The following is a 26,912-nucleotide window of genomic DNA, read 5'->3' as shown; positions in this document are numbered from 1 at the left end:
TGTGAGTGTGTTTGTGTATGTTTCTGTGTGTGATTTTGTCTGTATAGCTTTGCTTTTACCATTTCTCCTAGGGTTCTGTCTGTCCGTCTTTTTGGTTTTTTAGTATAGTGTTTAGCACTGGTTATCATTGGTGGACTTGTTTTTGGTTTGGTTGCTCTCTTCTTTCTTTCTTTTTTTTCTCCCTTTTATTCTGAGCCGTGTGGAGGACCGGCTCTTGGTGCCCGAGCCAGGCGTTAGGGCTATGCCTCTGGATAAGACAAGATCCAGTCTCATTTACCAGAACACAGGCACTAGCCCCCTCCACCAGGAAGCCTACACAACACAGTGAACCAACTTTAGCCATTGGGGGCAGATACCAAAAACAACGGGAACTACGAACCTGCAGCCTGTGAAAAGGAGACCCCAAACACAGTAAGTTAAGCAAAATGAGAAGAAAGAGAAAGTCAGAGCAGATGAAGGAGCAAGGTAAAAACCCACCAGACCTAACAAATGAAGAGGAAATAGGCAGTCTACCTGAAAAAAACTTCAGAAAAATGATAGTAAAGATGATCCAAAATCTTGGAAATAGAATGGAGAAAATACAAGAAACGTTTAACAAGGAACTAGAAGAACTAAAGAGCAAACAAACAGTTATGAACAACACAATAAATGTAATTAAAAATTCTCTAGAAGGGATCAAGAGCAGAATAACTGAGACAGAAGAATGAATAAGTGACCTGGAAGATAAAATAGTGGAAATAACTACTGCAGAGCAGAATAAAGAACAAAGAATGAAAAGAGTTGAGAACAGTCTCGGAGACCTCTGGGACAACATTAAATGCACCAACATTCTAATTATAGGGGTTCCAGAAGAAGAAGAGAAAAAGAAAGGGACTGAGAAAATATTTGAAGAGATTATAGTTGAAAACTTCCCTAATATGGGAAAGGAAATAGTTAATCAAGTGCAGAAAGCACAGAGAGTCCTATATAGGATAAATCCAAGGAGAAATACACCAAGACACATATTAATCAAACTATCAAAAATTAAATACAAAGAAAAAGTATTAAAAGCAACAAGGGAAAAACAACAAATAACATACAAGGGAATCCCCATAAGGTTAACAGCTGATCGTTCAGCAGAAACTCTGTAAGCCAGAAGGGAGGAGCAGGACATATCTAAAGTGATGAAGGGGAAAAACCTACAACCAAGATTACTCTACCCAACAAGGATCTCATTCAGATTTAACAGAGAAATTAAAACCTGTATAGACAAGCAAAAGCTAAGAGAATTTAGCACCACCAAAGCAGCTTTACAACAAATGCTAAAGGAACTTCACCAGGCAGGAAACACAAGAGAAGGAAAAGACCTACAATCACAAACCCAAAACAATTAAGAAATGAAAAACCTACAACCAAGATTACTCTACCCAACAAGGATCTCATTCAGATTTAACAGAGAAATTAAAATCTGTATAGACAAGCAAAAGCTAAGAGAATTCAGCACCACCAAAGCAGCTTTACAACAAATGCTAAAGGAACTTCACCAGGCAGGAAACACAAGAGAAGGAAAAGACCTACAATCACAAACCCAAAACAATTAAGAAAATGGTAATAGGAACATACATATTGATAAACACTTAAATGTAAATGGATTAAGTGCTCCAACTGAAAGACATAGACTGGCTGAATGTATACAAAAACAAAACTGGTATATATGCTGTCTACAAGAGACCAACTTCAGACCTAGGGACACATACAGACTGAAAGTGAGGGAATGCAAAAAGATATTCCATGAAAATGGAAATCAGAGTATTTAGAGAAGAGCTAACACCTATCCTTCTCAAACTCTTCCAAAATATAGCAGAGGGAGGAACACTCCCAAACTCATTCTACGAGACCACCGTCAGCCTGACACCAAAACCAGACAGAGATGTCACAAAGAAGAAAACTGCAGGCCAATATCACTGATGAACATAGATGTAAAACTCCTCAACAAAATACTAGCAAACAGAATCCAACAGCACATTAAAAGGATCATACACCATGATCAAGTGGGGTTTATCCCAGGAATGCAAGACTTCTTCAATATGCTCAAATCAATCAATGTGATACACCATATTAACAAATTGAAGGAGGAAAACAATATGATCATCTCAATAGATGCAGAGAAAGCTTTTGACAGAATTCAACACCCATTTATGATAAAAATCCTCCAGAAAGTAGTAATAGAGGGAACTTACCTCATTCACCAAAGAAGATATGCAGGTTGCCAGCAAACACATGAAAGAATGCTCAGTATCATTAATCATTAGAGAAATGCAAGTCAAAACTACAATGAGATATCATCTCACACTGATCAGAAGGGACATCATCAAAAAAACTACAAACAATAAATGCTGGAGAGGCTGTGGAGAAAAGTGAGCCCTCTTGCACTGTTGGTGGGAATGTAAACTGATACAGCCACTATGGAGAACAGTATGGAGGTTCCTTAAAAAGCTAAAAATAGAACTATCATACGACCCAGCAATCCCACTACTGGGCATATACCCTGAGAAAACCATAGTTCAAAAAGAGTCATGTACCACAATGTTCATTGCAGCTCTATTTACAATAGCCAGGACATGGAAGCCACCTATGTGTCCATCAACAGATGAATGGATGAAGAAGATGTGACACATATATACAACGGAATATTACTGAGCCATAGAAAGAAAGGAAATTGCGTTATTTGTAGTGAGGTGGATGGATCTAGAGTCTGTCATACAGAGCGAAGTAAGTCAGAAAGAGAAGAACAAATACTGTATGCTAACACATATATATGGAATCTTAAACAAACAAACAAAAAATGGTCATGAAGAAGCTCGGGGCAAGATGGGAATAAAGACGCAGAACTACTAGATTGATGTGATGTACCACATTAAGAAACTGAAGAGTAAAAACTATATGATCACCTCAATAGATGCAGAAAAAGCTTTTGAAAAAACTCAACACTCATTTATGATAAAAATCCTCCAGAAAGTTGGCATAGAAGGAACATACCTCAACGTAATTAAGGCCATATATGACAGCTCCACAGCTAACATCATACTCAGTTGTGAAAAGCTGAAAGCATTTCCTCTAAGATCAGGAAAAAGACAATGATGCCCACTCTCACCACTTTTATTCAATAAAGTATTGGAAGTCCTAGCCACAGCAATCAGAGAAGAAAAAGAAATAAAAGGCATTCAAATTGGAAAGGAAGAAGTCAAAATGTCATTGTTTGCAGATGGCATGATACTATACTTAGAAAATCCTAAAGACATTACCAGAAAACTACTAGAGCTCATCAATGAATTCAGTAAAGTTGCAGAATATAAAATTAATATATAGAAATCTGTTGTACTTATACACACTAACAATGCATTATAAGAAAGAGAAATCAAGGAAACAATCTCACTTACCATCACATCAAAAATAATAAAATACCTAGGCATGAACCTACCCCAGGAGGTAAAGGACCTGTACTCAGAAAACTATGACACTGGTGAAAGAAATTGAAGACAACAAAAACAGATGGAAAGATACTGTGTTCTTGGATAGTAAGAATCAATATGTTAAAATGACCATTGTACTCAAGGCAATCTACAGATTCAATGCAATCCCAATAAAAATACCAAGGGTATTTTTCACAGAACTAGAACAAATAATTTTATTATTTTTTCTTTTATTCCAGTTTAATTAATCACATTAAAAAATTAATTTTTATTAGAGTATAGCTGATTTATAATGTGTTAGTTTCTGCTGTACAGCAAAGTGAATAAATTATACATATATCCACTATTTTTAGATTCCATTCCCATATAGGTCATTACAGAGTATTGAGTAGAGTTCCTTGCACTACACAGTACGTTTTTATTAGTTATCTATTTTATTTATAGTAGTGTGTATATGTCAATCCCAATCTCCCAATTTACCCCTTCCTCCCTTTCCACCTTGGTAACCATAAGTTTGTTTTCTACATCTGTGACTCTATTTCTGTTTTGTAAATAGGTTCATTTGTACCATTTTTTTAGATTCCACATATAAGCGAAATCATACATTTGTCTTTGGCTGACATACTTCACTCAGTATGACAATATCTAGGTCCATCCATGTCACTGCAAATGGCATTATTTCCTTCTGTTTTATGGATGAGTAATATTCTATTGTATATATGTACCACATCTTCTTTATCTATTCACCTGTCAATGGACATTTAAGTTGTTTCCATGACCTGGCTGTTGTAAATAGTGCTGCAATGAACTTTGGGGTGCATGTATCTTTTTGAATTATGGTTTTCTCCAGATATATGCCCAGGGGTCACATTGCTGGGTCATATGGTAGCTCTATTTTTAGTTTTTTAAGGAACCTCCATACTGTTCTCCATAGTGGCTGTACCAATTTACATTTCCACCAACAGTGCAGGAGGGTTCCCTTTTCTTCACACCCTCTCCAGCATTTATTATTGGTAGATTTTTTTGATGATGGCCATTCTGACCAGTGTGAGGTGATATCTCATTGTAGTTTTTATTTGCATTTCTCTAATAATTAGTGATGTTGAGCATAGAACAAATAATTTTAAAATTTATATGAGAACACAAAAGACCCCAAATCTCAAGAAAGAACAGAACTGGAGGATTCATGCTCCCTGACATCAGACAATATACAAAGCTATAGGAATCAAAACAGTTTGGTACTGGCACATAAACAGACACGTAGATCCACAGAAGAGAATAGTGAGCCCAGAAATGCACCCACGCACTTATGGTCAATTACTCTATGACAAAGGGGGCAAGAATATACAACGGAGAGAAGACAGTCTCTTCAATAAGTGGTTCCGGGAAAACTGGAAAGCTACATGTAAAGGAATGAAATTAGAACATTCTATAACACCATATATGAAAATAAAATTAAGATAGATTAAAGATCTAAATTTAAGACTGGATACAATGAAACTCCTAGAGAAAAACATTCGCAGAACACTCTTTGACATAAATCCCAACAATAGTTTTTTGGATCTGCCTCCTAAATTAAAGGAAATAAAAGCTAAACTAAACAAATTGGATCCAACTAAATGTAAAAGCTTTTGCACAGCAAAGGAAACCATCAATAAAATGGAAAGACAACCTACTGAATGGGAGAAAATATTTGCAAATGATATGCCTGATAAGGGATTAATAGCCAACATATATAAACAGCTTGTACAACTCAAAATCAAAGAAGCAAACAACCTGATTAAAAATGGGCAGAAGAACTGAGTAGACACTTTTCCAAAGAGGAAATGCAGATGGCCAATAGGCACGTGAAAAGATGTTCAATGTTGCTAGTCATCTGAGAAATGCAAATCAAAACCACAATGAGATATCACCTCACACCTGTCAGAACAGCTATTATCAAAAAGAACACAAATAGCAAATGTTGGCGAGGATGTGGAGAAAAGGGAACCCTCCTACACAGTTGGTGGGAATGTAAACTGGTACAGCCACTGTGGAAAACAGTATGGAAGTGTCTCAAAAAACTAAAAATAGAACTACCATATGACCCAGCTATTCCACTCCTGGGTATATATATATCCAAACAAACAAACAAAAAAATCCAAAACCACTAATTCGAAAAGATACATGCAGGACTTCCCTGGTGGTCCAGTGTTTAAGACTCCAGACTTCCAATGCAGGGGGCCCAGCTTCGATCCCTGGAAGGGTAACTAAGATCCCGCATGCCACATGGCGTAGCCAAAAATATTTTTAAAAAGAAAGAAAAGAAAAGATACATGCACTCCAATGTTCATAGCAACATTATTTACACTTGCCAAGATAAATGTCCCACAGGGGCAAAACTGTCCCCAGTTGAGAACTGCTTTCTTAAAATATATATTTAAAACACTAAGGGACCTCCCTGGTGGTCCAGTGGTTAAGGCTCTGCGCTTCCAATGCAGGGGGCATGGGTTCGATCCCTGGTCGGGTAACTAAGATCCCGCATGCCACATGGCATAGCCAAAAAATTTAAAAAAAGAAAGAAAAGAAAAGATACATGCACTCCAATGTTCATAGCAACATTATTTACACTTGCCAAGATATGGAAGCAACCTAAGTGTCCATGAAGAGATGAAATGGATAAAGGCATGGTATATATATATGTGTATATATATATATATACATATATATATGTATATACACACATATATATATATATGGAAATAAAACTCAGCCATAAAAAAGAATGAAATTCTGCCATTTGCTACTATGTGGATGGTCCTAGAGAGTATTATGCTTAGTGAAATAAGTCAGACAGAGAAATACAAATACTGTATGTTTCACTTATATGTGGAATCTAAAAAGTAAAACAAATGAATGTATATTAAAAAAAGAAACAGACTCAGACATAGAGAATGAACTAAGGGTTACTAGTGGGGAGAGGGAAGGGTGAAAGGGCAAGATAGGGCTATGGGATTAAGAGAAAATAACTACTATGAATAAAATAAATAAGCTATAAGGATATATTGTACAACACAGGGAAATATTGTCATTATTTTGTAATAACTTTAAATGTAGTATAATGTATAAAAATATTGAATCACTATGTTGTACACCTAAAACTAGTATAATATTGTAAATCAAACATACTTCAATAAAAAGTTTTTTCAGTGCTTAAAGCAAGCATGGCGAGATAACAGGCCTTGTCTTAGGACCAAGCATAACATCTGTTTATTGGGAAACAGTAAACAAATGTTTATTAAACATTATGGGGAAAATTATGGGAAACATTATGGGAAAATAATGAAATAGCACTTTCCCTCTCTCCCAAGGAAGTCCAAAAACAGTTCAAGTTTCCAAGTGATGCACAGCACCAGCTCAGAGTCCTGTGGTCCTGGATGTTCTGTTCCATCAGAGTCCCCTCTTGGACCAATGGAAAGCATGGAATAGTGCACCTTCAATATCATCTTCTATGAAAAATTTTGTTATAACTGAATACAAAATGTAGTTCCTACCTCTCTAGTAGCCAATAGAAAAGGTAAACTCAACTATAAATTAGGAAGCATAACAATTCCTTAGTGGAGAAGCTAGGTTGCAAAAGAAATTTATCATGAGACTCCTGTATATAGAAAACAGAAAACAGTCTAATGGACCATGTCAAATCCAGCCCCATCCTGGTTTGGCAATTTGAAATACATTTGTATATTTTGAACATGTAGAATATGTCATTTTTCAAGCAAAATTCAAGGAAAATTACGTGTTTTACTTTAAATTTCACATTAATTTAAAATTAAATTTTGTCTCCAGTCTTGCTTGCATGAGTGGGAGAAAGTTGGCAACAATACCAAAGAGAAAATGCCTTATATAGCATACAATGCTTTGCATTGCTCATATTATATAGTCTATATTCAACGCTGTTTGTTGAATGTCTGAATGAATGTTCCAGAAAGAGAGGCTTTTTTGGGGGGTTGGGGGGCCCGCTGTTTGGCTTGTGGGATCTTAGTTCCCTGACCCAGGCCCTCGGGCCCTTGGCAGTGAGAGCGCCGAGTCCTAACCAGTGGACCACCAGGGAATTCCCGGGAAAGAGAGGCTTTAAACTAGAGCTCCAAGGCAACAGAGGATTCTCTACCAGCCAGCCAAGGACTAAATTATTAGCATCACAATCTACAACGATATCTCTTTAACATTCAACAGACAAGACTTAGTTTATTTGCAAGAGCGTTATCAAAGATTTTTTTCAGAAAATGTGATATTCTTCTCAGCAGCCCCAGGGCTTCTTGGAATTTCTACTAATAATTCCAGATATTTGAGTGAAATTACCAAGCACCCCTCATTCTGCAGATAAAGAAACAAAAAGCAATTTTATTTGACAATGAGATTGTAACAGATCATTCATGTACATGATGAATGGGCCTTAGAAGGAGTGGGAGTGGGAATATCTCTCTAAGGGCCACCAAGCATGAGACATAATTAGGTGCAGTCACCCTTCAGTGCTATTCAATCACGGCATTCATCCCCCAGAGTGGGAATGTGCTTTCTCAGTTCTTCTCAAGGCACTGCTCCAGGTAACCACTATTGATGGATTGAGGTTGATGTAAAAGAGAAAAACAATTTGCATTTCTGGAGATACAAAATGTTTTCCTATCTAAGTGATCATTATTCAAAGTTCTGTCAGTTATTTTATTGGGGAATGGAAATCAAAGTTATCATAAGGCCAAATTATTTACTCAAGGGCCAACCTCTTATAACTTAGTGTCCCTTCCCCCCACCCCAAAATCCCTCTCCACGGACTAGACATGCAAATATAATGTCAACCAACTGCAATTTTTTCTAATGATGCAAGATCCGTGAAATCAGTGAAGAGATGTGTGATAACTTCTAGAATCAAATGCAAAGCCATTTGCAAATGAGGATCTGACAAAATTAAATGAATAACTGAGGAAAAGACACTTAACAAGGGAGATGACAGGATAAGAACCTCAAGAGAAGATGATTTTCCTGAGGAAAAGACACTTAACAAGGGAGATGACAGGATAAGAACCTCAAGAGAAGATGATTTTCCTGAGGAAAAGACACTTAACAAGGGAGATGACAGGATAAGAACCTCAAGAGAAGATGATTTTCATATCAAGACCTTTAAAAAAGACTTCGAGAAAATTAACGAAGTCTGTAAATATTTTTGCAAAGGTGATACTCTTTATAATCTGCAAACCTAAAATGCGAAATGAAGGATATCATATTATACTATCAAACAATTTTGTCAGAAAAAATTACTCCAGAAAACAACCTGGTTTATTTCTTCTTGATTCTTAGAATTAAAGCCCTGTGTATACATTATTAAATAGAACAGATTCACAGTTTTAGCGTATTTTCATTATTCATTGTTAATTTCAGTCTCCATTTAAGTTTGATTCACCAGGTGACTTTTCCCCAGGACTATTTATTCTCTGATAATAAGGATCTTCTGTAAATAGTTTGAACTTGAACACCACTGCCCCTACACACACTGATAATCTTTCACTAAGATGACATGTTTTCAGTACATCTACAAAATTACAGTGGGCTCTGCTATCTTTTTCCTTCCATTTAGCTATTAACGGCTATATGTATGGCAACCAGCCAGGCCTAACCATGTGCAAAAAGGATAGAGTTTCCTGGCATATGATTGGAATGGGCACCGACACTGACATGCATGGAGTTTATTTTCAAGGGAACACCATCCACCTACGAGGGACTCACCGCGACTCCCTGGCCCTGTTTCCCCATGTCTCCACAACAGCATTCATGCAGCCGGACCATGCAGGTAAACTTGGCCGGGCCAGCTCAGGTGATCAAATTCCTATTTTCAGGCATATACTCTTTTTTTTTTTTTAACATCTTTATTGGAGTATAATTTCTTTACAATGGTGTGTTAGTTTCTGCTTTATAACAAAGCGAATCAGCTATTACATATACATATATCCCCATATCCCCTCCCTCTTGTGTCTCCCTCCCACCCTCCCTGTCCCACCCTTCTAGGTGGTCACAAAGCACCGAGCTGATCTCCCTGTGCTATGCAGCTGCTTCCCACTAGCTAGCTATTTTACATTTGGTAGTGTATATAAAGGTCCATACCACTCTCTCACTTTGTCCCAGTTTACCCTTCCCCCTCCCCCAGAAGAAATTGTTTGAATTAGGGCACTTCTGGGTGTACAGAAAGAGGTATAGTCCTGATTAGAATCAGAGAATCCTGACTATTTTATTTCAAATATATAGTGTAAAGGACAAAGGAAAGGTGTCTAAAATAACATCCACAAAGCAGAAGTGGGAGTACTCCAAATGACCTTGCCTCACAAATCCTAGAATGCTCTTGATTCATATCCATGAACAATTCAGGCCAAGAAAGAGGAATTTTTGTTGTTGTTCTCTTTAAGCACAAACATCATTTTAGTTACTGCTCTGAAGCGTCAACCAGGCATGAGCAACCCAGTGGTTGCTTCCAGGTTATGGACATGAACTTGTCTGCCTTCTTTAGTGACTGATGGTAGTCTCTTGATGAGTCCCAGATGGGGACTTCCCTATTTTCATTCTCTTGGGCACCCAGAAAGCAAGCTGCATTGGGTCTTAAGTTCATGGAGAGCCCATTGAAATACCAGTACCTGTCCCTTCTCTTAGTGATTCCCAAGCTAATTATATAACGGGGGCATTTTAATAAAAGATATAGAACAATATATGGCAGCATATGCTGTCTCATGAAAAATAAGAATAGCGAGTGCTACGGGTGTTCAACGTGTTTCTCCAACCCAACTTTTTCATTAGTCTTAAGAAGAAACCAATATTCTACCCAAGATGAGTACTTGCCAGCTCTGTCTCCTTTATGAATGGGTATTTACTCCTTTACTCCACACTAGAACTGCAGTTTAGATGCCTCTCCGTGTCACTGGTTAAGAACTTGAGGTTTGAGCTTCAAAACTTTTGCCTAAGAACTGACTCAGAGTAGGAGCTCCATAATCCTTGCCTTGTAAACTTCTAGTATTCAACATTTCTATATTAATATAATTGATCAATTATGAATCATCCCAAGGGATGCCTTGGGAACAATGATCTTTTTTTTAATGCACTCTTCAAGACCAAAGAGGGAAGGGGAGGAAAACAGCCAAATAGGTTTAACCCATAGAAAGAGGCATTCAAAACTAGAGATGGCTGGAATAATTTTAGGGTTTTGGCTACTTACTCATGTGCCCTACAGACTTCTAAAGAGCTACATGACGATGTTTTCCAGTTTATATTTGGTGGTGAGTATAAATTGGTTATTGCTGAAAAGCTTAGTTATTTCACCAATTCCTGTCCCATATCTCTAAGCCAAAAGGAGTGCCCAAAACATGGGTAGAGGAGCCTGTCAGTTGCAAGTCAAACGTTTTCTCTTTGAATCTTTTTTTTTTAACCACTTTATTGATGTATGACTGATACACAAAAAGCTGTATATTTAATATATGTAAATTGATGAGTTTGGAGAGAAGTATGCATCTGTGAAAACATCACCACAATCAAGGCCTTAAGCTCCTTTTTGTTCTTAGAGAAGATAATTCCTCATCTGTTGAAGGAATGATGAACACATCAATAATGAGCTGCCTGGAGACCCACATAGGCAGAGGAAGCTCTCGCCATGTCTGTCTTCCGAGGTTTCTTCTCTCTGGTTTTATAGAGACCCTTCCTCATGACGGTCACCGCGGGGTGCTAGGGTACCCCATGAACCAGTGGTTTGGGCTCATCCTAAAGGGGCAACTTGGCAGTATTTAGACATGTGTAGCATGATAGAAGCTATCTCTGTGCTTTGTAGGTAGTTAACGAGACCCACACTCTCACCTCTGAGAACAGAGTCTACTAGAGGAAGGGAAGATTTATTGATCCAATAATTTCACTGAAAGTTGATACTTTCCAATAATTTGGTTTTATATGATTTTATGGTGAATTCAGTTAAGATATGTGTACCTGATGCCAAGGCATCTACAAAATTCAGCTTAAAAATTATATTGTTCTCAGTCAGACATGATTGTTGGTTTTTCTTTTCATCTGGCATCATGTAGACTTACCATTGGAAACAAGACCATCCTCTGCTCAAGGGCTTAATGAAGAAATACATTTGGCTTTAATAATAATACCTTACTTGTGTATTGCACTTTACAGGTTATGAACACCTTTAGGGCAAAAGTCATGACTTCAGAAACGTGACCTAATTTGAATTTTGTCTAGAATATTCATCTTATGGATAATGAGTTCCTTTTAAACTGGGTGGGGCGAAGATAATCATCACCTATCAGTGATTTTCTAGGAGTGACCACCTTCTAATAGGTGTGTACAATAGGGAAGACCCAGAGAAATCATCTGTTGGCAACAACTTTGCAAGTTTTATTTGTCCATGACAAATGAATTTCAGATGGTATTTTTCCCCATAAGTAAATATATTCAGAGTAATTTATTCCCCTTGGCATCTGATTTTTAAATACTATATAAAGATGATATTTTAAAAATCCACCTTATCGGTTATTTTGAAATAAATTACATAGGTTTGCTAACAAACCAAAATCAAACTCTCGAGCATCGCACACAACGCCAAGCTATTTCTCTTCCAGGCATCTTCAGGGTGTTTTGCTCCACCCTGTACCACTTCCAGAGAGGCATGAATCAAATATATGAGGTCAGCAGCTGCGGCAACAAGGACCCTTCTGAACAGCCGTACGGGATGATAAGAACCTTTTACATCGCCGCTGAAGAGGTAGAATGGGATTATGCCCCTAACAAAAACTGGGAGTTTGAAAAGCAGCACTCGGACGGAGGATGGGAAAGGTACCACAGGCGATGCCGCCGCGGAGTCTCTCGGTTGGGGTCGCACATGTCAAACGTGGAAACTAAAAATGCCCTGGTTTTGTCTGCCCAGTTCTGGCAGACAAGAGATTTTACTCAGGGGCACGAAAGCTTAGGGAAGCTGCCCTCTGTGTCCCAAGAAAGGGTCTGAAGTCATTTTAAGGGCGCTCCCGCGGCGGTATCGGTCCACATCTGCTGGCTAGTTTCAAGGGTGGCTGTCGGACCAGCGAATGTGGCTTTGAGTGAGCGTCTGGACTGAAAGGGTTTAGGCAAAGAGGCCCATCTCACAGTGATCCTGGGAGGACAAAAGGATGTAGAGGGAGGCAGAGATGGTGCGTAGATCTGGGGTGAGAGGATGGGCAGCTGTAGATTGAGGACCGCGGGGGCCATTGGCCAAGCGCTGACCGTGGGGGACAACCAGGGAGCACGTAGGAGGCATTGGCAGAGATCCCCGAGTTGGGTCAGGAAAAGCAGGTCTCTTTGGATGACTTGGTACCCAGAAAGTCCACCAGATTGACCCTCCTGGGCAGCGCTGTCGGCCAATGCTAAGCACCAATGAATGAGCGGAGGCAATGAGATGCTGGGGTAACACCCAGGCATTGTTTTTTGTTTTTGTTTTTTTGCGGTACGCGGGCCTCTCACTGTTGTGGCCTCTCCCATTGCGGAGCACAGGCTCCGGACACGCAGGCTCAGCGACCATGGCTCACAGGCCCAGCCACTCCACAGCACGTGGGATCTTCCCGGACTGGGGCACGAACCCGTGTCCCCTGCATCGGCAGGCGGACTCTCAACCGCTGCGCCACCAGGGAAGCCCAGCATTGGTATTTTTAAAAGCTCCCCAAATAATTCAAATATCAGATTCTAGATTAAGAACCACAGCACGGGGCTTCCCTGGTGGCGCAGTGGTTGGGAATCCACCTGCCGATGCAGCGGACATGGGTTCGAGCCCTGGTCCTGGAAGATCCCGCATGCTGCGGAGCAGCTAAGCCCATGCGCCACAACGTCTGGGCCTGCGCTCTGCAACAAGAGAAGCCACCACACCGCAACAAAGAGTAGCCCCTGCTCACCACAACTAGTGAAGGCCCGCGTGCAGCAACGAAGACCCAACACAGCCAAAAACTTTAAAAATAAATAAATTTAAAAAAAGAAGGAAAACGGGCGTATCATGCCAGACACCCAAGGGTTAAGGGGCATAGCCCAAGACCCCTTCCCTCACCTGGCTGCAAGCCCCCTGCCCTAAGCCCACCAGGGCCGCCGGGTAGAGCCAAGGAGGAAAGGAATAGAAGCATCTCAGGCACAGACCTGCAGACCTTTCCCCCAAAGTTAACACCCTCTGCTTGGGTATCACTGTCCCATATACGGATGAGGAGACTCGGCCCAGTTAAGTGGTCCAACTAGTCACTGTTAGAGTTGGAGTTGAACATAGACCTTTTGAAGGACAAATCCTCTTCTCAACACAAGCTGACTTTCACACCCTTGTTCCTCTTTGATATTTATTATCACACTTCCCTTGCCCTCCCCTCCCCAGCCCTCGTACTAATCCTCTGTGGTTATGCCCCCCCCCACCAATTCTCCCACACCCAGCTGTTCCGAGTATTAACCTGTTTTGTTTCTCTTCTTACTTGGCCTGTTTTGAGGGTTCAGGCTAATGCAAAGAATGTAATGGTGCCACCTTATGGACAAAAGAAGAAACACAATGACTCTCCATTTTTAAAAGATTTGCCTCAAGGACAGGACGGTTTAAAATTCATTCAATGATTCACCAACCCAGTTTGCTAAACCAGACACCCCTCCTGCTAAACCAGTGCTGCCAATACAAGTTAAAGACTGATACTGCAGTAGAAAATGAAATGAATATTAATTTTGCTTTTTATAAAATGATGATTTCATTAACAGGCTGCCATCACTGAAGAAATCATCGTATAATAATTTTGTCACGTGTACAATCTTAGCCCATGAGTGTGTAAGAAATTCACTTTCTTGAAACTCAGTGTAATTTCTGTTCTCAGCCCCATCCCTCTGGGCTGGCAGGAAGAGCTAGCTTTGGTCTTCTGAGATTGTCTCCCAAGCTGCATAGAGAGATAGACAGAGGGTGCTGAATGTGTCTGCACCCTGCCCCTGCCACTCTGGACTGTGCCCATAAATAAATAAAAACAAAGTGAGATGAGAGCATTTTCACCTATTAAAAATACAACAGATCTGTAGATAAAAGTGCAGTACAGAAATGAAATGCCAAGTCATCCCAGTGGCAATCTGTGGCACCCCTGTAGATCAGAGCCCAGGAACGAATGCCCCTCTGCACCCCAGTTGCTATGCCTCTGCCGTTTGACCCAAGGCCATATCATAGGACACCTCTAGTTTTCAGACTACCCCTCAGTATGTGTTTTCCCTGAGACATTTATGGTCCTGGTCAGCATAGACCCTCTGCCTCAACTTGGAACCTGGAAGTCTTTCCCAGAAAGGCAACAAATGGGACCATTGGCGCAATGCCAGGGTCTGTGCAATGAGAAGGAATTTGAAAATAGAGAGTAGGTTGCTATAGAGAAATAAAGTTATACCTAGCACTCCTGAGCTTGTGGACTGAGATGCATGTAATTTAACTAACCTGGGATTCCAGACGAGACTCGCCATCTACCTAGAGGCTGTCATACAGAGTGAAATAAGTCAGAAAGAGAAAAACAAATACCGTGTGCTAATGCACATATATGGAATCTACAATAACAGTACTGATGAACCCAGTGACAGGGCAGGAATAAAGACGTGGACGTAGAAAACGGACTTAAGGACACGGGGGGGAAGGGGAAGTTGGGACGAAGTGAGAGAGTAGCATGGACATATATACACTACCAAATGTAAAATAGATAGCTAGTGGGAAGCAGCAGCATAGCACAGGGAGATCAGCTCGGTGCTTTGTGACCACCTAGAGCCGTGGGATAGGGAGGGTGGGAGGGAGGCTCAAGAGGGAGGGGATATGGGGATATATGTATACATATAGCTGATTCACTTTGTTGTACAACAGAAACTAACACAACATTGTAAAGCAATTATAGTCCAATAAAGATTATATATATGTATATAAAAGACTCGCCATCTATTGAGCACACCCCATGAGCGAAGCATTTTACTAGGCCTTTTACAAACCCTATCTGATATGACCCTCGCCACACACTTGACCCATTCCATCAGCTTTGGCCCATGTGACATCCTAGTGAGATGATAGAGCAAGCACGTATGTGTTTCTTAATAGGTGTCTGACACAGACACAGCTTTACAGGTCTTAACTTATATGATCCTCACACCAGTCCTGGGAGGTAGATGGATTCTCATCACGTCATTTTGCAGAGAAGGGAAACTGGAAAACAGCAGAGGTGGCCCGAGAGTCGGTGCTTGTCGCCACCACACGTTACTAGGACTCCTGGAAAAATAAAAGTAGAAGAAAAATTCTCTTCTCTTGGAAAGCACACAGTGGTGGGTAGAAGATATACATGCATTTGTTAACTACCTACTGTGTGCTAGGCATCGTGCAAAGTGCTGAGAAGGGCACACAAGGTCCTTTTCATACAGAATTCATGGTCCATGGGGCAGACACTAGGACAAGCACACTGAGTCATGCAGTCACTGTGGGGAGGGAAGCCCCATCTTGGGGGAAAGGGGGGGAGAGGGTAGGTGATCAGGGAAAGCTTCTGGGAAGAAGTAGTCTTTGAGCTGGGACACGAAGAGAGGGTCAGTTGAAGAGGTGGAAGTGTGCTCTCAGCACAGGAAGGCAGCAAGTGGATGCCTGGAGGAGTGGAGGGCATGTGGAGCTCAAGAGGGTGAATGTTTAGAATGGCATGAGCATAGGGCATGTGGGGGGGGGCAATGATAGGAAACCAGGTTTGGGAGGTTGGCAGAGGCAGGTAGGGAAATGGTATGAGAGCTAAATCGAGGAGTCTGCCAGTGGGAAGCCTTAAAAAGCTTTTCCACGAGGACCGACCAACATGCTCAAATTTGCGGCTGCAATGTGGAGCAGCGGTCCCCAACCTTTTCGGCACCAAGGACCGGTTTCGTGGAAGATAATTTTTCCACGGAAGGGGGAAGGGGGGTGGATAGTTCAGGCAGTAACGCAAGCGATGGGGAGCGATGGGAAGCAGCGGATGAAGCTTCGCTTGCTCGCCTGCCGCTCACCTCCTGCTCTGTGGCCCGGTTCCTAACAGGTCGCGGACCAGTACCGTACCGGTCTGTGGCCCAGGGGTTGGGGACCCCTGGAGTAGAGAATAGAGAGAGGAAAGGAGCACTGGAGGCAGAGAACATGGTTAGGAACAATTCCAGTTAATACAGGTAAGTGATTAGATTAGGTAGGTGGCTTAGAGTGTCGGCAGTTTAATAGTAGGGAAATGGAAGCATATGAGACACACTATATTTGGAGATAAAGTCAATAGATTTGTTTCTATCTTCTGTGATGATCTAGCTTGGTGCTAGATAAAATATATAGTTGATCCTCATTATTTGCAGATTCCATGTGTGTGAATTTGCCTACTCGCTGAAATTTATCTGTAACCCCCAAGTCAATTCTTGTGGTGCTTTTGTGGTCACTTGCAGATATGAATAAATCAGTAAAAAATGTATGTCCCTTGATGTTCACATTCCCAGCAGAGGTCAAACCAACAATGCATCCTTCTGCCTTCTTGTTTCAGCTCTCCTACAGAAACAAGTGTCCTCTTGGTCATCTATTTAGTGCCACTTTCTTTTTTCTTCTTTGTGCTTTTTGTTGGTGATTTAGCTGTTTAAAATGGCTCCCCCAGCTTGGGGCTGAAGTGCTGTCTAGGGTCCCTTAGCACGGGAAGGCTGTAATGTGCCCTTACAGAGTAAATACATATCAGGTGCTAGATAAACTTCATTCAGGCATGAGTCATAGTACTGTTGGCCATGAGTTCAGTATTTATGGATCAGCAATATCTATTGCATAAGATGTCTTTAAACAGAAACACACAACAAACAAGGTTCTATATTGATCTGTTGATGAAAATATTGTGACCCGAGGTTCGAAGGGACCTAACCCGGCGTTTTCCCTAGGAAAAGTGGTTCAGTATTTGTTAATTCAGTGTTTGGGGTGACTCTCTAGAACATAACTACTGTGAATAACAAGAATCAACTGTATCTGTATTGAGGGAATTCCCTGACAGTCCAGCGATTAGGACTTTGCACTCTCACAGTCGGGGTCCAGGTTCAATCCCTGATCAGGGAACTAAGATCCTGCAAGCCGTGCAACGTGTATATATTTGTATATGTATGCACAATACACAGCCCACAGACTTTCTTGAGCTCTTTAAAATGGAAAAGCATAACAAGGGACAGAATGATACCTAGAAAATCTGGAGGAATGCAGGGTGGTAGAATGTGTGTGTATGTGCATGGGTGAGCAGGTGTGTGAGGTTAGTTAGTTCCAAGAAGAGAAGTGCAACCTCAAAGGGCTCTTACGAGTCTCTAACTAAAGCTGGTCAGGGATTGAGTGTCAGTAGGGCTTTAGAGCAATGGTTCCCAAGAGTGGACCATAGTCCAGTGCCGGACTGCCCACATCTGAGCACCCAGAGATGCTTTCAAATGCAGAATCCTGGTCCCACTCCCCGAGAGCCTGATGCAAAAAACCAGCTCCCCACAGAGATCCTGATTGCTGCCAGATTTGGGAAGCACTGTTCCAGTGCACCCCCGAATCATGCAGAAGCACTCGAGGATTTTCTTACCCTCTAACAACTTTAATTCCTGTTGCTTCCGATTTGCAGACATGGACATATATTTATGAACCACACTGAAAACTGGATTGGCTCTCAGTACAAGAAAGTGGTTTACAGGGAATACACCAATGGAGAATTTGTGGAGCTCAAAGCCCAACCGCCACAAGAGGAACACTTGGCACTCCTGGGTATGGCACAGATCGCAGCCGTGCACTGCCGGCACACACACACACACACACACGCACACGCACACGCACACACACAAGAGGGCTAATCTAGAGGACTTTTAGAAATCCGTCTCCATTTTTAAAAGTACAAGTCAACTTATATAAATAGTAAGGCTGTAATGTGTGTTATTATTAAAATAAGGCACCATGAGATTACTAGACTCATAAATTATGAAACAGCCCATCCATCTTCACCATCTATTAACATCAGCTCCCAAGCTTGCTTGTCATACCAAATGAGTAATCTCCCATGGGAACATTCCTTCTTTTGAGCCCTGTGTGTGGACAGATCTCTGAAGAAAGGGTGCTGATCTTGCGGAGGGGGCTGTGCCGCACCCCCCCCCCAAAAAGCCCCGTTTGGTTTGCTCAGTAAAATGACACAAACCAGCGACTTCATCAGAGGCAAGCGCAGCAGCACTTCAGCCAGTGGAGCGGGAGGCCCATCTATTCATTTTCTGCAGCTCAGGGAGAGGTCTGCATTCCTGAAGCTGCAAAGGGCACAGGACAGGCCCGCCTCTGGTCATTACTGTTCCCTGTGACCCACCAGGCGGTAAATCAGAAAGCATCTGCTCCCTCTCACCAATCCAGCAAGGCGTGTGCCATTTACGTGGTCGTGTATACATAAATAGTGATCTTAATATATGTATGCACATGTCCCATCTGTAACTCTACCCCAAACTACTGCTTAAAAACACGCCTAGATTTATCATTAAAAGAGTGCTTTTCAGACACTTTCTGATTCATACTAAGTATTTCTTCTGAAGATAATAATAGTCCAACAAATTTTAGATTTATTTAGGCCTTTCATCAGTAAGGTTATCCCTTGGTATCCACAGGAGATTTGTTCCAGGACCTCCATGGGTACCAAGATGCTCAAGTCTCTTATATTAAATGGCTTAGTGCTCTTGGCCCTCTGTATCCGTGGACTCTGCATCCACTCATACGGACAGACAACTACATTTCTCAGAAGAGCAATTAAAACCATGGTTTGAACCAGTGAAGAATGGATGGGTGTGGTCTGACTCTCAACCGTGGTGTATCTCCCTGTGAATGTAGAATGCAAATACATATTGAGAACCACTGAGATCGGGTCTGATGTGCTTCCAAGATGGAAGTCTGTTTCCACCTCTCTCAAGCAATGCCTTGTGAAGACCCCTTTGCGTATGATACTTTGTCAGTGTGGCTGAGCAAACTGGGTTTGTGGCACGTTCTGGGCACCAAGAGGCACCTGTCACGGGTGAGGGTCATCCCGCAGTAACGTGGGTACAGGCCTCTCCAGAGATGTGTGGGCCTATTTCCACTGGCACTCAGGCTGGTTGCTTGTAACAGAAATGTGTACACGTGAGGTGCTGAAGAACACATGTCTCATGAAGGTATTCAAATACTGAGAAACAGCATCGGACGTTTGGACATGCATTGGTGAAATCACTATCTTGATCACAAATCAATACATATGTTTTAATTTTGTTATCTTAGAAATCCCTTTTATACACATCAGTTCATTGCATCCTCACTATTATATCCATTAACCAGATAATGAGTAGTTTTAACCTTACCAAAGGTTACACACAGAGGGATTACAACTGAAAGTCACCATATCCTACATCATTAGTATGCTTGGAATTATATATATAAAATATACATATATTTTAACTAAAAAAATTTGAATTGACATTATATTTTCATAGTCATTTGGTTCCCAATGCCTTAATGATAACAAAACGGGCACTTGTTTCTGAAATAAAAACAAGCAAACAAAAAAAGTCACCATGTCCTGTGGCTATAGCTTTTCCTGGAGAGTATGTCTCAGCAGTATAAAAGTTTAAGCATTTATTTGAGTATTTACTGTGCTTCAGTCCTTACTGTAACCCTCTGAGAAAGGTGTTATTAAACTCATGTTACAGATAAGGAAGTTGACTCAGGTCACTTAACTTGCTCAAGGCCTCTCCAATAAGTAAGTGAAGGAGGCAGGATCTGAACCCTGGTTGGTGCAATCGCCAAACATGAGGTGATATTTAATGCTGCCAATATCTCCTTCTAGAGGAAATACACTAATAACGATCCTAACCTTCGTTTATTTTGTCAAATACTACCTACATGTAAATTACACCAATGTTGAAAAGAGCAACGACAATGCACACAGGTCTGTGTTTTGCCTTTAGGCCCAATGATTCATGCTGAGGTGGGCGACTCCATCCTGATCATATTTATGAACAAGGCTGATCGGCCCTACTCCATCTCAGCCCACGGAGTGGAGGACATGGAGAGTGGGAAGGGACTCCCAGTGCCTGTCACAAAGCCAGGTAACTTACCCCACAGATCTGCTCCATCCTGATGAATACTGCAGACTCAACTCTTCTCTGATCTTTTCTGAACTCTGAAGGGTTTTGGAGAGCTCATTGTAATGTCAGTGTGTTCCAACCATTACCCCAATATGAAATCACCATTCATCCAATGACCAAGCGCTTATGGAGTTCCTACAGCTCCATTAGGAACCTTAAAGGGTATTAAGACATAACAGCTAACACATATTCAGTGTTAACATTGTGCCAGCTTTTACATTTAAAACAAAAAATTTTAAACTCATTTATCCTTAAAATAACCCGGGGTGGTAGACACTAACATATTTCATTTAACCTGATACCATCAATTGTAATGGCCATGATTACTTTATCTGTTACTAAAGAAAGAAAAGAAAAAACACGCTGCCAATTAAACTTTAACATGCCACTGATTGAAAGATACATCCTGACATCGGATGTGCTAAATTGTGAAAAATGTGCATCCTGCAATTGATGAAGTATGGTAGTTATGCCCATTTAACAGGTGACTGAAGCAAAGAGGAGTAAAGAACTTAACCAGGTCAGACGTTAGTAACAGCGGAACTCAGTTTGTTTGACTTCAGGACCTGGGCTCTTAACCACACATTTCTCTCAAGATGCTTAAAATGAGTTTGAAAGAAAAAAAGATGAATCATTTCAGCAAGAGTGCAGATTACGCAAGATGAACTTCTAAGTGGTGAAGAATTTCAAGAATATATCTGAGAGTGTTGATAACATTTCAGAGAAGGAAAACCCGTGAAGACTGATTGTCTAATTAGGAACAATTAGGGAAGTCTTTATAAAGGAGATAGAACTCCAACTGGCTTTTAAAAGATGCATTGAAGGGAGAGAGGAGCTCACAATTTAAGGAGCTTCCATAATATTTACACAGTTAAAGTGTGCTTGTGATAAATGTCAAGAGCCCCTGTGACCTTCAGTTATGAAATTGATAGCAATCATAGGTATAATTACAGGGGAGTTATATTCCATTTTACCTCTGATGAATACATAATAGCATTATAATAATGCTATATAATTGCAATAAAGGTCATATAAATTTAAAAAAATTTAAATAGGTATAAAGAAAAGAAAACAATCTAATGCATCACTAGAAAAAGTTAGTAAGGTATCTATTCAAGGTTGGGTTGTGGGAAGGAAAATGGTTATTGGCTACTATTCCAACTTCTGCCACTCCCTACTCCCAATATCAGAAGTTGCTTCAAGAAACTTCTCATGAACATCTAAATGTCTATCTACAGAGAGATAGTCAATTTTGGAATATTCTTAGAATGGACCATTGTACAATCATTAAATGACATTTAAGAAAGTTTTAATAACATGGGAAAGACTTGTTAAGCAAAATACAAACATAGAAGAAAGACCAGAAGGGAAATAAGCCAAAATGTTAATAATGGTTTTATCTTTGTGGTGGTATTTTAAACAGCAGAGTGATCATCTTTTCTATTTCCTCACATTTTTTATACCTTCTAGGTTTTCTATAATGGATGTGTCTTGCTTTGATGAAGAGGGAAATGATTTAAAATGGATCAAAAAAGCTATTAAATATATTTATTTTTGATGGTTGAAAGCAACTCTAGAAGGAGGAAGAAAGGTGCCTATTAGCCATGGGGAGTGCGGAGCTCTGGTAGGGCTGTGGGCAAGCTGGTGTGACCCCTCCCAGGCTGTTGTGCCCTGGTGGTGAGGAGTGGCAAGGGACACAACTTCTCTATGCTGACTGGCCTTCCAAGAGTCCTAGATGTGAGGGTTATGAGAGTAGGGAGAAAAATGTTTAGAGCATGGCAAAGGAGAAATTATTACTATTATTTTTACTGGAACTCAGAGGGATTCAGTCCCCACAAGGGTCTCTAATAAGGCAGAAAGATTTGGAAGAACCCAGAGGTTAGATGTAGGAGCAATAAACTAACTTTGTGCAGGAAGTCCAGGCAACTTGGAGAAGAAAGTTTAATCAGGGCATGCATGCGATGAAGAGAGCAAACTAGCATTTTAAGAAAAGTAAGCCCCTATCAGTTTTCTCCTCCTCCTCCTCCTCCCCGTCCTTCTTCTTCTTCTCCTTCTTCTTCTTCTTCTCCTCCTTCTCCTTCTTCTTCTTCTTCTTCCTCTTCCTCCTCTTCCTCTTCCTTTTCTTCTTCGTCCTCTTCTTCTCCTCCTCCTCCTCCTCCTCCTCCTTCTTCTCCTTCTCCTCTTCCTCCTCTTCCTCCTCCTCCTCCTTCTTCTTCTTCTTCTTCTTGTTCTTCTTCTCCTCCTCCTCCCCCTCCCTCCTCTCCCCCCACTTTCTCCTCCTCCTCCCTTTCCCCTTCTCCTTTCCTCCTCCTCCTTCTTCTCCTTCTCTTTCTTCTTCTCCTCCTTCTTCTTCCTCTTCCTCTCCTCCTTCTTCTCCACCTTCCTCTTCTTCTTCTTCTTCTCCTTTTTATTAAATCACTCAACAAACATTTACTTAGCATCCTCTTTTTGTTGAGAACTGGGCTCCCAGCTGGGGTAGACGATGGATTGTTCCAACTTTAACACCACCCCTGTAGTCACTTGCATTTAGAAAGCTAAATATCAGTTGTTTATCTTGTGATTACCAAGGCATAGGGGCTACAATGAAAATCATGGAAACTAGACCTAAAATTATATCGCTAACCAACTGGTACATGAGCAAACCTGGAGCAAAGTTTCATGTAAGCATTACTGTTGTTTTGCTTTGTGACTCACATTCAGCTGTAGGTTGCTTGTCCTGATAGGCTGGGGAAGGGACACAGTTCAAAAGGAGATAACAATTTAAATGAGCCTTTTACAATGTGATTATCTTGATAATTCATGAATATATTTATGACTCCTTTGCAAGGCTCTGGGTCAGCCCCAGGGGATGCACAGATATGGGGCCTGACAAGAGGGAGTGCATGTATTTGTCATTAGTATACATACAAATTCGCAATTATTGACTGCCTTCAATGTGAGGCACTATTCTAGGTATTTTATTTCATTTAATCCTCACAACAATTTGAAAACTGGGATAACTAATCCACTTTACAAATAAGGAAACTAAAAGTCAGTGAGATTAAGTAGCTTGTCAAGGTTGAGTGAAAACAAGTCATTAGGGTTGGGATTTGAAACTAGGCCTCTCTGATTCTCTCTGGTTCCAACTAGATCTCACCTGCCTGCACATTAGAATCACCTGAGAAGCTTAAGGAATATACTGGTACCCTAGTACCAGATCCCAGATACTCTAATTTCATTGGTTTGGGATGAGGCCTGAGCAGTGAGAGTTTACAAAGCTCCCTGCTGATTCCACAAGAAGCCAAGGCTGAGGCCCACAGTAACTCAAGCATGCTCAAGCATAACTCTTAGGAAAAATATACAAAATTTGAGGAAAAAAACCATTGAGGTGTAAAATAAGTCTTCATTTCCTGAATAAACATCAGTTGATAATAGAAAAGGCAAACTAAGATGGAAGGCTATAGTCTGAAATGAAAATCTATCATTTTGAACCTGCATAAAATCAAGATGTGAATTTAATGGGAACATTTCTAATGAATGGGCAATTCTACTCAGCAATAAACTTTAACCAAAATATACGAAGAATCTGCTTGTATTTCTTCAGGTAAATTGTCTGGAACAGAGGTAACATGAACAAAAATGTTTTCTATTTCTTCTCATTTGTTTCAGGAGAAATAAAAACATACAGATGGAATGTCCCTAAAAGGTCCGGTCCAGGGCCATCTGACCCAAATTGTATTCCATGGGTTTACTATTCAACAGTAAACTTTGTGAAGGTAAGGTGGAGAGAGCCACCAAAATGCTCAAAGTGATGTGGCTTTAAGCTGACTCTTCAAGTTATCACAACTATGGTGGGTATATGTGAAGAGATGTATTGGTTTAGAGCAGGGGTCTCAAACTATGGCCATACCTGTTTGTTTGCATTATTGATGATGAAGTTGAGTAGTTGTGATGGAAATGGTATGGGTCACACAGTAAAAAATACTTGCTACCTGGTGCTTTACAAAAACAAAGTTTGCTGACACTTGATCTAAAGTATACGGGAAAAAAATAAAATCTCAATGTTTCAATTACCAAATTTAGAACTTACAAGGTAGTTTGAAGCAAGAGTGGATATGTAAAATAGATAACATAAATAAATATATATTTTAAAATTTAATTTATACCATGGTTTTTGATGTGTGAAAAAGGGCTCAGAAAAGAAAACACACTCCAAGTAAACTTGGTAACTGAAACTACAAAATATTTGAATGATAAATAGGCTAACTTTACTTAGACATTAAAGGCAAAGATTCAATATTGAACTTGAGCCAGGTATGTGTATATAAAACAACTAGTCTAGAATTACATTTCATAAATCGAAGTCCAAATTAAGGTCATATCTGATATAAAATGTAAACATTGCCCATTATTTTAAAAAGTGAGGGATTATCTTAGCCTTCATTTTAAATATTAGATGGCTGCATTAATGTCCTTGAGTTGTATTGGAGAGCACAAGAGTTCAAACATACCAGACCCTTGAAAAAGAAACTTACATATTAGAATTATGGGAAACCCACATTTATTTGTTGATTCCTTTGTGCATCCCAACAAATATTTATTGAGCCCTTGTGATGCGCAAATGACCCCACCAGGTACTATGAGGGCTGCAAATATTCTTGTCTCGAAGGAACTTATCATCTTCGGGGAAAATAATACGTGAGCACACCCATAATGATATTACAACTCTGAATCTGGTGAGTTTTATAGGAGTGCAGGGCTATAGAGGAGGCATTGGGAAGAGAGTCTAGGAAGAGAGAACATGATGAGTCAAGCTAAAAATAGGGAAGTAGAAGGTGTGTTTGGGAAATGTTGAGAGTCCCGTGCGGCTATCATCTAGGGTAGAAAAGGAAAGCAGCAAGGGAGCATAAGCTAGAGAAGTCCACTGGGAGAGCACATGAGGGGCTTCAGGACCTGTCAAGGATTAGTCTTTTATTCAGTAGGACCATCACTGGAAAGCCACTGAAGACCTCTAGATATGGGAGTGATGACATTAATCTGATGGTTGTCAACAGGATGCACTGGAGGTGCAGAGAGCAGAGACCAGAGAGGAGCCAATTTCTAGTCCAGGGTGAGGTATTAACATCCTACACTAGAAGGATGGCAGATAGAATGGAAAGGAAGTCACAGAATGGAGAGGCATTGTGAAGGGAAAAGAAATGTAAGATTTGATAGCAAATGAGATGGGATGGAGTGAGGAAGATGGAGGAAGTAAACACTGAAATCAAGTTTCCTGAACTAAATGACAAGGAATATCATTAGCAGAAATAGAGAATTCAGGAGAAGGAAATGGTTTGAGGGAAATACTAAAATTCACTTTAGAAATGCTTAGCAGATTGAATTGTTGCAAGAGGCACATCCAGGTAGAATAGCTAATAGGCAGTTGAAAATGTGGGAGTTTTCCATCAAAAGAAAGCTCAGGGCTGAGTAACTTGACATGGAAGTCACGCATGGGCTCATATCAATTCCTAAATCATCCAGCTAACTTTTACCCATACGATGTGGAATATAAGCATCTCTACATACCTATAAATATAGTCTTACTTGGGTTTCATCTCACACCAGTCAAAATGGCCATCATCAAAAAGTCTGCAGATAATAAATGCTGGAGTGGGTGCGGAGAAAAGGGAACCCTCCTACACTGTTGGTGGGAATGTGAATTGGTGCAGCCGCTATGGAGAACAGTATGGAGGTTCCTTAAAAAACTAAAAATACAGTTACCATATGACCCAGCAATCCCACTATTGGGTATATATCCAGAAAAGATGAAAACTCTAATTCAAAAAGATACATGCACCCCAATGTTCATAGCAGCACTATTTACAATAGCCAAGAAAGACATGGAAACTACCTAAATGTCTATCAACAGATGAATGGATAAAGAAGATGTGGTATACACACACACACACACACACACACACACACACACACACACACACACACACACACAATGGAATATTACTCAGTAATTAAAAAGAATGAAATAACATCATTTGCAGCAACATGGGTGGAACTAGAGATGATCATACTAAGTGAAGTAAGCCAGACAGACAAAGACAAATATCATACGATATCACTTGTATGTGGAATCTAAAAAAATGATACAAATGAACATATTTACAAAACAGAAATAGACTCACAGACATAGCAAACAAACTTATGGTTACCGAAGAGGAAAGCGGGGGTGGGGGATAAATTAGGAGTTTGGGATTAACAGATACACACTACATATAAAATAGATAAACAAGCACCTAATGTATAGCACAGAGAACTATATTCAACATCTTGTAATAACCTATA

The 26,912-nt window shown here is 40.4% G+C and overlaps 1 protein-coding gene across 2 annotated transcripts in view; it reads left to right on the top strand.

Moving 5' to 3' along the window:
- HEPHL1 (hephaestin like 1) overlaps positions 1–26,912 on the top strand; it is a 172,614-nt gene that overhangs the window by 135,919 nt on the left and 9,783 nt on the right. For both annotated transcript variants that reach the window (XM_024731261.1, XM_024731262.1), the window contains 5 exons: positions 9,061–9,273; positions 12,083–12,296; positions 18,074–18,213; positions 20,415–20,555; positions 24,243–24,349. In XM_024731261.1, coding sequence (XP_024587029.1) covers positions 9,061–9,273; positions 12,083–12,296; positions 18,074–18,213; positions 20,415–20,555; positions 24,243–24,349 — 815 coding nt within the window. The remainder of the gene's footprint in view (positions 1–9,060; positions 9,274–12,082; positions 12,297–18,073; positions 18,214–20,414; positions 20,556–24,242; positions 24,350–26,912) is intronic.

This window comes from Neophocaena asiaeorientalis, unplaced genomic scaffold (genome assembly GCF_003031525.2).
Source record: "Neophocaena asiaeorientalis asiaeorientalis breed wild unplaced genomic scaffold, Neophocaena_asiaeorientalis_V1.1 scaffold143, whole genome shotgun sequence".
NCBI lineage: Eukaryota > Metazoa > Chordata > Mammalia > Artiodactyla > Phocoenidae > Neophocaena > Neophocaena asiaeorientalis.
The sequence above is the reverse complement of the archived record's forward strand: the minus strand, read 5'-3'. Positions and strand labels throughout refer to the sequence as shown.